The sequence below is a fragment of the Lipotes vexillifer genome, unplaced genomic scaffold (assembly GCF_000442215.2).
Source record: "Lipotes vexillifer unplaced genomic scaffold, Lipotes_vexillifer_v1.1 scaffold91, whole genome shotgun sequence".
NCBI lineage: Eukaryota > Metazoa > Chordata > Mammalia > Artiodactyla > Lipotidae > Lipotes > Lipotes vexillifer.
This window is the reverse complement of record NW_006777583.1, coordinates 5008440-5022670: the sequence shown is the minus strand read 5'-3', so window position 1 is coordinate 5022670 and position 14231 is coordinate 5008440. Positions and strand designations below refer to the sequence as shown.

General features: G+C 38.0%; 2 protein-coding genes across 2 annotated transcripts in view; both read left to right on the top strand.

Annotated features, from left to right (window-relative positions):
• Positions 1-10980, top strand: part of TMED7 (transmembrane p24 trafficking protein 7) — a 15567-nt gene extending 4587 nt beyond the window's left edge. The window contains exons 2-3 of the mRNA XM_007451213.1: positions 81-326; positions 10305-10980. Of these exons, the coding sequence (XP_007451275.1) occupies positions 81-326; positions 10305-10541 (483 nt within the window). The 3' untranslated portion in view covers positions 10542-10980. The remainder of the gene's footprint in view (positions 1-80; positions 327-10304) is intronic.
• The window catches only part of TICAM2 (TIR domain containing adaptor molecule 2), a 43121-nt gene continuing 28970 nt past the window's right edge, over positions 81-14231 (top strand). Inside the window, exons 1-2 of the mRNA XM_007451214.1 lie at positions 81-326; positions 10305-10432. The gene's annotated coding sequence lies outside the window, so the exon portion shown is untranslated. The remainder of the gene's footprint in view (positions 327-10304; positions 10433-14231) is intronic.

The window sequence follows — 14231 nt, the reverse complement described above, 5'->3', positions numbered from 1 at the left end:
GCAGGAAACCTGGTTGATTTCTCAAACTCGTTAGTTGCAGTGATCGCTTCATTTTTTGTTTGTTTTTTTCTCTTTTGTAGGTGATTACTGGTGGTCACTATGATGTAGATTGTCGATTAGAAGATCCTGATGGTAATGTGTTATACAAAGAGATGAAGAAACAGTATGATAGTTTTACCTTCACAGCCTCCAAAAATGGGACATACAAATTTTGCTTCAGCAATGAATTTTCTACTTTCACACATAAAACCGTGTATTTTGATTTTCAAGTTGGAGAAGACCCACCTTTGTTTCCTAGTGAGAACCGAGTCAGTGCTCTTACCCAGGTAATAAAAAGTCAGTAACACAACATTGATACGTTTAAAGGGAAAAAAAGCATAATTTAATATCCATTAACTCATTGATGGAATACAGAATTTTGTGACTTTAACACAACCTTTAAGAAGTATCTTAACTCTTACAGTAGATTAGGCATTTCACAGAGAACTTCAGACTTTTTTAGTGAAGAAGAGCGTTAAAGGATTTTATGAAAAGAAAATAGACATTAAAATAGGGGGATCACTTAGGTAGAAACATCAATGGCAAAGGAAGCTTAAAAGTCTAAACAGTACTCCAGCATTATGAAGCATTTTCTATAATTCATGGAGGAATGTTGCTACCATAACTTAGCAGGTTGTTATAACTGGAAGCAAAAATGATGCTTTAATTTATATATATATATACTTTCATACCAGTATTTAGTGTTACTCAAACGGCTGTTACAGTAACTTTTGCTGTAACTGAAGGTAAAGTAGTAAAGATTAATAGTAAGTCATCTAACAAAAATAGTTAAGGTAACTAAATTGGGTTTTATTTTGAAGAACAGCTTAATGAGGAAAAGATAGCAAAAGAAATTTAGAGTCAGTGAACAAATACTGCTCAGGTGATGAGAAGGGCTGTTTTATTTCTAGTTCAGATACATTTTGAGCTTAGAGTATGTCTAAAAGGTAGTTTGGTATTCAAAGTAATTATTTATCACCTTTTTGTTAAAACCTTAAATTGGATTTCATTGTTTCCAGGTTCCAGGTAGTCTCTTGGTCAAAATCATGTAGTGATAGAGGCAGTTTTTAAGAATGTGTAGGAGCCTTAATTCATAAACCTATTGTAAGCATTAATAAGATGTGTTCAAATGTTCTTATTTTTAGAAATGTTCTCTTTATTTTAGCATCATGTGTGAACAGCATTTTGTAAAAAGATTTTTCTTTGGGGCCATTGTTTATAACTTAACCTTCATAAGTTTTAATTTGTAAAATAAGATAGTTTGCTTTAAAAACCTAAGCAGGGACTTCCCTGGTGGTCCAATGGGTAAGACTCCACGCTCCCAATGCAGAGGGCCCGGGTTCAATCCCTGGTCAGGGAACTAGATCCCGTATGCATGTCACAACTAAGAGTTTGCATGCCGCAACTGAGGAGCCCTCATGCCGCAACTTAGAAGCCCGCATGCCATGTGACAAGAAGTCCGCATGCCACAACTAAGAAAGATCCCACATGTCACAACGAGGATCACACGTGCCACAACTGAGACCTGGTGTAGCCAAGATAGGTAGATAAAAACCTACATAGATAAATGCTTTTAGGACCACTTAACCTCCTTTATTTGTATCACATTTTATCCTGTTCTTTTTTTAAATTGTTGTGTTAATTTCTGCTATACAACGGAGTGAATCAGCTGTATGTGTGTGTGTGTGTGTGTGTGTGTGTGTGTATGTATATATATGTATGTATGTATTCCTCTTGGACCTCCCTCCCATACCCCTCATCCCGTCTAGGTCATCACAGAACACCAAGCTGAGCTCCCTGTGCTATACCACAGGTTCCCACTAGCTATCTGTTTTACACATGGTAGTGTATTTATGCCGAACCTCATCTCCCAGTTCATCCCTCCTAACCCCTCCAGCCGTGTCCACATGTCTGTTCTCTACGTCTGCATCTCTATTCCTGCCCTAGAAATAGGTTCATCTGTACGATTTTTCTAGATTCCACATATATGCGTGGAATATATTGATTAATATATGATATTTATTTTTCTCTTTCTGACCGACTTCACTCTGTATGACAGACTCCAGGGCCATCCACATCTACAGATGGTGCAATTTCGTTCCTTTTTATGGCCGAGTAATATTCCATTATATATATATATGTACCACATCTTCTTTATCCATTCATCTTGTCAGTGGACATTTAGGTTGTTTCTGTGATCTGGCTGTTGTAAATAGTGCTGCAGTGAACATTGGAGTACATGTGTGTCTTTTTGAGTTATGGTTTTCCCAGGGTATATGCCCAGTAGTGGGATTGCTGGGTCATATGGTAGTTCTATTTTTAGCTTTATAAGGAACTTCCATAGGTTCCTTATAAACCTCCTTTATAAGGAACTGCATAGTGGCTCTATCAGTTTACATTCCCACCAGCAGTGTAAGAGGGTTCCCTTTTCTCCACACCCTCTCCAGCATTTATTGTCTGTAGATTTTTTGATGATGCTCATTCTGACCAGTGTGAGGTGATACCTCATTGTAGTTTTGATTTGCATTTCTCTAATGATTAGTGATGTTGAGCATCCTTTCATGTGTTTGTTGGCCATCTGTATATCTTCTTTGGAGAAATGTCTGTTTAGGTCTTCTGCCCATTTTTGGATTGGGTTGTTTGTTTTTTGATATTGAGCTGCATGAGCTGCTTGTATATTTTGGAGATTAATCCTTTGTCAGTTGCTTCATTTGCAAATATTTTCTCCCATTCTGAGGGTTGTCTTTTGGTCTTGTTTATGGTTTCCTTTGCTGTGCAAAAGCTTTTAAGTTTCATTAGGTCCCATTTGTTTATTTTTGGTTTTATTTCCATTTCTCTAGATGGTGGGTCAAAAAGGATGTTGCTGTGATTTATGTCATAGAGTGTTCTGCCTATGTTTTGCTCTAAGAGTTTGATAGTGTCTGGCCTTACGTTTAGCTCTTTAATCCATTTTGAGTTTATTTTTGTGTTTGGTGTTAGGAAGTGTTCTAATTTCATTCTTTTACATGTAGCTGTCCAGTTTTCCCAGCACCACTTATTGAAGAGGCTGTCTTTTCTCCATTGTATATCCTTGCCTCCTTTATCAAAGATAAGGTGACCATATGTGCGTGGGTTTATCTGGGCTTTCTATCCTGTTCCATTGATCTATCTTTCTGTTTTTGTGCCAGTACCATACTGTCTTGATTACTGTAGCTTTGTAGTATAGTCTGAAGTCAGGGAGCCTGATTCCTCCAGCTCCGTTTTTTGTTCTCAAGATTGCTTTGGCTATTCGGGGTCTTTTATGTTTCCATACAAATTGTGAAATTTTTTGTTCTAGTTCTATGAAAAATGCCATTGGTAGTTTGATAGGGATTGCATTGAATCTGTAGATTGCTTTAGGTAATATAGTCATTTTCACAGTTGATTCTTCCAATCCAAGAACATGGTATATCTCTCCAGCTGTTTGTATCGCCTTTAATTTCTTTCATCAGTGTCTTATAGTTTTCTGCATACAGGTCTTTTGTCTCCTTAGGTAGGTTTATTCCTAGGTATTTTATTCTTTTTGTTGCAATGGTAAATGGGAGTGTTTCCTTAATTTTTCTTTCAGATTTTTTGTCATTAGTGTATAAGAATGCAAGAGATTTCTTTGCATTAATTTTGTATATTGCTACTTTACCAAATTCATTGATTACCTCTAGTAGTTTTCTGGTATCATCTTTAGGATTCTCTGTGTATAGTATCATGTCATCTGCAAACAGTGACAGTTTCACTTCTTTTCTGATTTGGATTCCTTTTATTTCTTTTTCTTCTCTGATTGCTGTGGCTAAAACTTCCAAAACTATATTGAATAATGGGGATGAGATTGGGCAACCTTGTCTTGTTCCTGATCTTAGAGGAAATGGTTTCAGTTTTTTAACATTGAGAATGATGTTGGCTGTGGGTTTGTCATATATGGCCTTTATTATGTTGAGGTAGGTTCCCTCTGTGCCCACTTTCTGGAGAGTTTGTATCATAAATTGGTGTTGAATTTTGTCGAAAACTTTTTGTGCATCTATTGAGATTATCATATGGTTTTTATTTTTCAGTTTGTTAATATGGTGTATCGCATTTATTGATTTGTGTATACTGAAGAATCCTTGTGTTTCTGGGATAAACCCCACTTGATCATGGTGTATGATCCTTTTAATGTGCTGTTGGATTCTGTTTGCTAGTATTTTGTTGAGGATTTTGCATCTATGTTCGTCAGTGATATTGATCTGTAGTTTTCTTTTTTTGTGACATCTTTGGTTTTGGTATCAGGGTGATGGTGGCCTCGTAAAATGAGTTTGGGAGTGTTCCTCCCTCTGCTGTATTTTGGAAGAGTTTGAGAAGGATAGGTGTTAGCTTTTCTCTAAATGTTTGATAGAATTCACCTGTGAAGCCATCTCGTCCTGGAATTTTGTTTGTTGGAAGATTTTTATTCACAGTTTCGATTTCAGTGCTTGTGATTGGTCTGTTCATATTTTCTATTTCTTCCTGGTTCAGTTTTGGAAGGTTGTATTTTTATAAGAATTTGTCCATTTCTTCCAGGTTGTCCATTTTATTGGCATATAGCTGCTTGTAGTAGTCTCTCAAGATCCTTTGTTTCTGCAGTCTGTTGTTACTTCTCCTTTTTCATTTCTCATTCTGTTGATTTGAGCCTTCTCCCTTTCTTTCTTGATGAGTCTGGCTAATGGTTTATCAGTTTTGTTTATCTTCTCAAAAAACCAGCTTTTAGTTTTATTGATCTTTGCTATTGTTTCCTTCATTTCTTTTTCATTTATTTCTGATCTGATTTTTATGATTTCTTTCCTTCTGCTAACTTTGGGGTTTTCTTGTTCTTCTTTCTCTGATTGCTTTAGGTGCAAGATTAGGTTGTTTGTTCGAGATGTTTCTGTTTCTTAAGATAGGATTGTATTGCTATAAACTTCCCTCTTAGAACTGCTTTTGCTGCATCCCATAGGTTTTGGGTCGTCGTGTCTCCATTGTGATTTGCTTCTAGGTATGTTTTTATTTCCTCTTTGATTTCTTCAGTGATCACTTCGTTATTAAGTAGTGTATTGTTTAGCCTCCATGTGTTTGTAATTTTTACAGATTTTTTCCTGTAATTGATATCTAGTCTCATAGCGTTGTGGTTGGAAAAGATACTTGATATGATTTCAATTTTCTTAAATTTGCCAAGGCCTGATTTGTGACCCAAGATATGATCTATCCTGGAGAATGTTCCATGGGCACTTAGAAGAAAGTATATTCTGTTGTTTTTGGATGGAATGTCCTATAAATGTTAATTATGTCCGTGTGGTCTAATGTTTCATTTAAAGCTGTGTTTCCTTGTTTATTTTCATTTTGGATGATCTGTCCATTGGTGAAAGTGGGGTGTAAAGTCCCCTACTATTATTGTAGTAGTTCCAATAATTTGTAGTTTCTGTCGATTTGTAGTTACTGTCAGTTTCCCCTTTTATGGCTGTTAGCATTTGCCTTATGTATTGAGGTGCTCCTGTGTTGGGTGCATAAATGTTCACAGTTGTTATATCTTCTTCTTGGATTGATCCCTTGATCGTTACATAGTCTCCTTCTTTGTCTCTTGTAATAGTCTTTATTTTAAAGTCTATTTTGTTTGATATGAGAATTGCTAGTTCAGCTTTCTTTTGATTTCCATTTGCATGGAATATCTTTTTCCATCCCCTCACTTTCAGTCTGTATGTGTCCCTAGGTCTGAAGTGGGTCTCTTGTAGACAACATATATATGGGTTTTGTTTTTGTGTCCATTCAGCCAGTCTGTGTCTTTTGGTTAGGGCATTTAATCCATTTACATTTAAGGTAATTATCGATATGTATGTTCCTATTGTCATTTTCTTGATTGTTTTGGGTTTGTTTTTGTAGGTCTTTTCCTTCTCTTGTGTTTCCTGCCTAGAGAAGTTCCTTTAGCATTTGTTTTACAGCTGGTTTGGTGGTGCTGAATTCTCTTAGCTTTTGCTTGTCTGTAAAGGTTTTAATTTCTCTTGTCAAATCTGAATGAGATCCTTGCTGGGTAGAGTAATCTTGGTTTTAGTTTTTTCCCTTTCATCACTTTAAATATGTCCTGCCAGTCCCTTCTGGCTTGCAGAGTTTGTGCTGAAAGATCAGCTGTTAATCTTATGGGGATTTCCTTGTATGTTATTTGTTGCTTTTCCCTTGCTGCTTTTAATAATTTTTCTTTGTATTTAATTTTCGTTAGTTGGATTAATATATGTCTTGGCGTGTTTCTTCTTGGATTTATCCTGTATGGGACTCTCTGCGCTTCCTGGACTTGTTTGACTATTTCCAATGTTAGGGAAGTTTTTGACTGTAATCCCTTCAGATATTTTCTCATACTCTTTCTTCTTCTTCTGGGACCCCTGTAATTCAAACGTTGGTGTGTTTAATGTTATCCCATAGGCCTCTGAGACTGTCCTCAATTCTTTTCATTCTTTTTTCTTTATTCTGCTCTGTGGCAGTTACTTCCACTATTTTATCTTCCAGGTCACTTATCCGTCCTTCTGCCTCAGTTATTCTGCTATTGATTCCTTCTAGAATATTTTAAATTTCATTTAATGTGTTCTTCATTATTGTTTGCTTGCTCTTTAGTTCTTCTAGGTCCTCATTAAACATTTCTTGTATTTTCTCCATTCTGTTGCCAAGATTTTGGATCATCTCTACTATCATTGCTCTGAATTCTTTTTCAGGTAGACTGCCTATTTCCTCTTCATTTGTTTGGTCTGGTGGGTTTTTACCTTGCTCCTTCATGTGCTGTGTATTTCTCTGTCTTCTCATTTTGTTTAACTTACTGTGTTTGGTGTCTCCTTTTCGCAGCCTGCAGGTCCGTAGTTCCCATTATTTTTGGTGTCTGCCCACAGTGGGTGATATTGGTTCAGTGGCTTGTGTAGACTTCCTGGTGGAGGGGAGTGGTGCGTGTGCTCTGGTGGGTGGGGCTGGATCTTTTGGTGGCAGGGCTGTGTCCAGTGGTATGTTTTGGTATGTGTCTGTGAACTTAGTATGACTTTAGGCAGCTTCTCTGCTAATGGGTGGCACTGTGTTCCTGTCTTGCTAGTTGTTTGGCATGGGGTGTCCAGCACTGGAGCCTGCTGGCCGTTGTGTGGAGCTGGGTCTTAGTGTTGAGACGGACATCTCTGGGAGAGCTCTCGCCGATTGGTATTACATGTGGCTAGGAGGTCTCTGGTGGTCCAGTATTCTGGACTCAGCTCTCCCAACTCGGAGGCTCAGGCCCGACAACCGGCCAGAGCACCAAGACCCTGGCAGCCACACAGCTCGGAAGAAAAGGAAGAGAGAAAAACCTAACAGGTAGAACCTCAAACCAAATGGTAAAAGCAAACCTAAATAGACAAATTCACACAAAGAAGCATACACATACACCCTCACAAAAAGAGAAAAAAAGGAATAAAAGTAAAATTAAATTTAAAAAATTAATAAAAATAAATAAAAGGAAGAGAGCAGCCAAACCAATAAACAGATCCAGCAGTGATAACAAGCACTAAAACTAAGATAAAGATAAAACCAAAACAAATCAGACGCAGAAAGCAAACCCCAAGTCTACGGTTGCTCCGAAAGTCCACCGCCTCAATTTTGAGAGCATTCATTGTCTCTTCAGGTATTCCACAGATGCAGCATACATCAGGTTGATTGTGGCGATTTAATCCACTGCTCCTGAGGCTGCACGGAGAAATTTCCCTTTCTCTTCTTTGTTCGCACAGCTCCTGGGGCTCAGCTTTAGTTTTGGCCCCACCTCTGTGTGTAGGTTGCCCTCCAGTGTCTGTTCCCACCCAGACAGGACGGGTTAAAGCAGCAGCTGATTAGGGCTGTCTCGCTCACTCAGGCTGGGGAGAGGAAGGGGTATGGTAGTCATAATTGGTTTGCAGGGCAAGCCTGCAGTGGCAGAGGCCAGTGTAACATTGCAGCTGCCTGAGGCAGGGTGTGTGTTCTCCTGGGGAAGTTGTCCCTGGATCACAGGACCCTGGTAGTGGTGGGCTGCACAGCCTCCCAAGAGGGGAGGTGTGGATAGTGACCTTTGCTTGCACACAGGCTTCTTGGTGGCTGCAGCAGCACCCTTAGCATCTCATGCCCATCTCTGGGGTCCAAGCTGATAGCCACGGTTCACACCTGTCTCTGAAGCTCGTTTAGGCAGCACTCTGAATCCCCTCTCCTCGCACACCTCAAAACAATGGTCTCTTGCCTCTCTGGCAGGTCCAGACCTTTTCCTGGACTCGCTGCCGGCTAGCTGTGGTGCACTAGCCCCCTTCAGGCTATGTTCATGCAGCCAACCCCAGTCCTCTCCCTGGGATCTGACCTCCAAAGCCTGAACCTTAGCTCCCAGCCACCACCCGCCCCGTTGGGTGAGCAGACAAGCCTCTTGGGCTGGTGAGTGCTGGTCGGCACTGATCCTCTGTGCGGGAATCTCTGCGCTTTGCCCTTTGCACCCCTGTTGCGCTCTCCTCTGTGGCTCCGAAGCTTCCCGCCGCACTGTCCTGACCAGTGAAGGGGCTTCTTAGTGTGTGGAAACTTTTCCTCCTTCACAGCTCCCTCCCAGAGGTGCAGGTCCCATCCCTATTCTTTTGTCTCTGTTTTTTCTTTTTTCTTTTGCCCTACCCAGGTACGTGGGGAGTTTCTTGCCTTTTGGGAGGTCTGAGGTCTGCAGGCATTCAGTAGGTGTTCTGTAGGAGTTGTTCCACATGTAGATGTATTTTTGATGTATTTGTGGGGAGGAAGGTGATCTCCGCATCTTACTCCTCTGCCATCTTGTACGTCTCCTCATTCCAAGATCTTTTGTTCCTTACCTCACCAGGATACTGGGCACCAATGTCAACATACTTAACATCTAATTCCACTGTTAAAGCAGCAAAGAAAACACTGTTTCTTCTGGGGAGTCCATAGCACAGGACAGAAGAGCTGCTGCAGGCCCAGCGTGGCTGGCAGTGAGGGACACCAGTCTTCATCTCTCATACTTTTTAAACGAACTTTTTTTTTTTTTTTTTTTTTTTTTTTTAAATTTATTTCTTTATTTTTGGCTGTGTTGGGTCTTCGTTTCTGTGCGAGGGCTTTCTCCAGTTGCGGCGAGCAGAGGCCACTCTTCATCACGGTGCGCGGGCCTCTCACTGTCACGGCCTCTCCCGTTGTGGAGCACAGGCTCCAGACGCGCAGGCTCAGTAGTTGTGGCTCACGGGCTTGGTTGCTCCGCGGCATGTGGGACCCTCCCAGACCAGGGCTCGAACCCGTGTTCCCTGCATCGGCAGGCAGACTCCCAACCACTGCGCCACCAGGGAAGCCCTTAAACGAACTTTTAATGAAATATTTCTATAACTGTTCCTTTCATACTTACTTTGGTAGAACTTTATTAAGTGTTTAAATTATTTTCTAATGTCTATTATTAAAATTACAACAAACAAAAATTGAATAAAAAACTAATACATGGTTTGTGGTGTAAAATAAGTATAATAAAGCATATATTTCATCACCAGGATTAAGTTTTCAGCAGTAGAAAAACATTAAACTGGTATACAACAAAAAAAATTACTCTTAACCTATCTGAAAGCAGATAGTGTAATTTAGAAAAAGCTATGGTGTCATCAGATGAAGGCCTACAAACTCATTACACAGTAAAAATGAAACTTATGTCCTATTGAGAACATATATATTAGTTTTGTTGACTGGCATGAGGAAGACTTATTTAGCAAAGTGGTGAATGTGAAAAAAAAAATTCCTACTCTGACCTATCGCTTTTCAGTTTCAACTGCTTTTAAGATAGTTGAAATAACTTTGACTAACAATCTACTTTTATGCCATAGTTCGTTTGTTTTTGTATATATTTGGACTTTGATTATTATAATTATAATTAATCAAATTTACTGACCTGCCATTCCCTTCCTCCTAATTCTTCCTCTTTAAGAAACCTGGCCTTGAAACTCGGTAGCTACCAACTTAACTGCTTAGTATTTATCCTACTGTTAGCTTCATGGTCCATCTGCCACCTTAACAGATGGCACAGTTGGGACGTTCCAGTTTGGGGCAAGCAGCTGCTTCATGGGATCTCTAGCCTTACCAGTCATCCTAGTGAGAATGCGTAGAAGCGTTGCTTTGCCAGGATCATTGACACGAATGAGTGAATGAATGAGTGCCAGTTTAGTAGAATGTTAGTCAGATGAGGAATTGCGATCAAGTTAAAAGAAAAGATGAATATGCTAGATGGATTGTACAGAAAGTATTAAAACATACTAACTGAAAATCTTTCTCTTTAGATGGAATCTGCCTGTGTTTCAATTCACGAAGCTCTGAAATCTGTCATTGACTATCAGACTCATTTCCGTTTGAGAGAGGCTCAAGGCCGAAGCCGAGCTGAGGATCTAAATACAAGAGTGGCCTATTGGTCAGTAGGAGAAGCCCTCATTCTTCTGGTGGTTAGCATAGGGCAGGTATTTCTTCTGAAAAGCTTTTTCTCAGATAAAAGAACCACGACAACTCGTGTTGGATCGTAACTACGTTTTGAGAATTGATCCACCATTGCCGCTGTAATATAGCTGTCCTCTAATTAATTTTAGGTACCGAAGAACTTAATATTGGCAACATTTTTAGAATCTTACTCATACACTTGTTGTGGAGGGATGTATGATGCATTCCCCAAGCTGTGGAAAGGACACCTTTTTTTATTTGTAAAGGTAGAAAAACTTTGGGACTTATTTTGGGCTATTCATAAATATTCAGCACAATGATCTACTCTTTTCTTGGTTGTTTCTATCTGCTCTTCGCACACTAAAGTATTTTGATTTGGTATTTTGGTTCCTTTTAGCCATTTAAAAATACTTTTCTTGTAAGTAGTGGAGATTTTTAAAACCTTCAATTTAATGTCTACATGTGTTGAGGAAGAAAATTACCTTTCAGTTGTTTATAGGAAATAAAGTTTTGTTTTTAAGAAAACCAGATGTGATTAGCTGTAGCCCAAGCCCTATTCTGCACTGTTTAATTTTATGAGGAAAAAAATCTACCATAGAAATGTTAGTTAGTTAATATTGATATAATTTTAAATTGATACATCATGGTTTAATTTATTTCTCAGTAGCTTGGAAAATATCATTTTTATTGTTTGGGTTTATTCTATGATCTATAACCAGATATGTTATTTTTTTTCATAAAGACATTTTTACCACACAAAATATAGTATGTTTCAATAACATAATAGAGTTTACACAGGCCTTAAAAGTCAGACTGTTGTAACAGGTAGAATAAATACAGAATAATTTAAGACACTACAATGGGGGGCAAATGAAATGAGAAGACTTTTAGTGAGTTATCTGCACATATTACATTTTCAGTGCTTTTACAAAGAAAAAAGGTGATCTGTTTCATTTTAAACATTTGAATTGGCTAGTTCTTGCTCTTATGTGGCTTTAATGTCTGAGTCACTCCCAGCTTAAATTGAGAGTTGTAATATAGTATTATAAAAGTGCCATACATTTTATCCTACTGGGTGTGATGCACTGAGAAGTTAGTTACTTTGGTTTTTTTCTTTCTTTCTTTCTTTCTTTGTTTTTTTGTCTTGCACATGTAATTTGTACAATCTCTGTTTAGCAGCCCTCTAAGATGATTTAAAAATTTAGAATGCCGTGTATGTGTTTATTATTTGATAATCTTCATTGATTGTACTGCATTTAATGAGTATTAGTGCATTTTTTGTAGACTATAGGGTTTAGACTGTGTTTGTGTTTTATAACTTGCATAGATTGAGCTGATTGAAATAAGATTCCAAGTATTCTAGAATGGAATACAAGATGATGCAAAATTGTGTTTAAAGCTTTTATGCTGTTAAAAAAAAAAAAATTGCAACTGCTTTTTGCCATGCTTCTATCCCCCACCTAAAAGTGATGAGTGCTGAACGTGACTGTCATATTGTTAGGACTTTGATATGTGGTACCACAGAATACTGATTGGATAGCAATTCTAGTCACTTACCACTACTGACTAGAAGTTAACTCTTAATTCTAAGCTGTCTTAAGATGCATATACACTGCTGCATGTAAGAGCAAAATGAATTCAGGTTGTCCTGCTTGCTAATTTCAAGTGCTACAGTGTAGCAAGGGATGAACATATTTTCAGACTTTTAATTCTAAAATTTTTGAAGACCAAATAGCTACTCCTTCAACAATGTATACCAGTGGATTAAGAACTGAAGTTTAAGATTCTGCAGATTCATCTATTGGGGTTCTTGTATTGGAGTTGTCCTGTGGCTTTTTAAGTGTCCCTCTAGATTTGCAAATTTTAAACACTAATGTTAAAGTGATAAACATGGGAGTATGTTAAATGTCCTTTTCTGGTTGCCTGTCTGCTCTGTTGTATTCAGATAGTTACACCGTAATTCAGCAGAGCTGGGTATCATAAGTGTGCCGAGTTTGGCATAGATAATGCAGTTATTTAATCTGTGCCTATCAAAACTTCATGATATTTAAAGATTATTACCACAGATAACTTGCGGTGAAACTATTGAGATATATTAAATTTTTTTCTATCACCACTGTTACCTGTTGTAGAAAATAGTACTGACTTAGTCTAGTCTGTTTGTAACTGGTTAAAGTTTGATGGCTTGCCTATACTCAACTAGGTATGTATATAAAAATTAGAAAATACATATCTACCTAGACATGAATATTAAGTAAGAACTTTTTTCTTCCTTCCCCTATATAATTTGTAGCTCATCTTTTTTCTTTAATCCTTTCATAACTTGTTGCAACAGTTTGAATTTCCCAAATATTTACGTTTGGACATATGGCTCAGAATACATATTTAAACATCATTAGCTGTATATATTTTTAAAGTAGAATAAATAATGGAAAGGGACTTGATATATAAGTTTATACTAAAATTTCAACTGTGTGAAGATACATTTTAAGATATTACTTTGCTAATAATCTAAATATTCATTTTTTATTAAAGAAACAAATGGTTTGGGGTACACAGCTTTCATCCTGGCTTGATGATAATCAACTTTGAAAACAGTGGACTGAAAAGCAATTTTATTCTTTGAAAGATTTCATTTAAATCTCTGTACTATCCATTTTTGCTTCAGTTTGCAAATGTGTAACATTTATGGTTAAATAGGACAAAGCAGACCCTATGACTATTGTTTTCAAGAATTAAACAAATTGATATATAAATTATTCAAAGGGGGTTTTCATTGGAAAAGAAAAATTTCTCTAAATTAAAAATGTTGGTTCTGCAGGATTGCACCAATCAATTCTTGTAGAATAAAAAAATCTTTCAACAAACTGACTTCACTTATTTCTGTCAAGATTTAAATCTTTTTGAAGCTCCTTATCAGCTTGCAGCTTGGAGTATAGTTTTGTAGCAAGAGAGTGATTATTTGATATTTCATTGGAACATCTCAGGGACTGACCAAGAAAGAAAGTTAAAGAAGAGAAATACAACCTGTAAACACCTCACTTTTAACCTTACTTTTCCTTTCCTTACTGAAAGTTTTGGTGAAGGGAAGTTAAGCCTTCAATTCCCTAAAAAGCTCTTAGTTTTTAGGTAAATTAACCTTTGGTTGTATAATGCCAAGTTTTCTCAACTTTGTTCCCCCTTTATAAAGTTATGGGGGACGTTCTGGTTCCTAGGCACAAGTACAAAAGTAGCAGAGAAATAATAATATATTGGGCTGGCCAAAAAGTTCGTTTGATTTTAAGTAAAAAGACATTTTTCATTTTCACCAGGACCTAAATTGAACAACGTATTCATTAACCAAATGAAATGTTTGGCCAACTCAATGGGTTAACACTTATTGAATGCTTTCCTTGTGCCAGCTGCTGTGATAAGTCTTTTGCTTGTATTGACACGTTTCATCTTTGCAGTAATCCTATGAAGTAAGGATATTCCCATTTTACAGATGAGGAAAGGGAAGCCTAGAGAGGTTAAGAAACCTGCCTATATCACAGTTAGTAATTAGCAAAATCTGGAATATGAACCATGGCAGTCTGGCTCCAGACCCCCCTTTCTGAACCACTATGCAGTAATTACCTACAAACACCACTTAAGGATAGATCTCCAAAGGTTTAGCATCTTGATTTCAGTATACCTCAGTAGCAGTTCAGGGGCTTCCCTGGTGGTGCAGTGGTTAAGAATCCGCCTCCCTGGGCTTCCCTGGTGGCGCAGTGCTTGAGAGTCCGCCTGCCGATGCA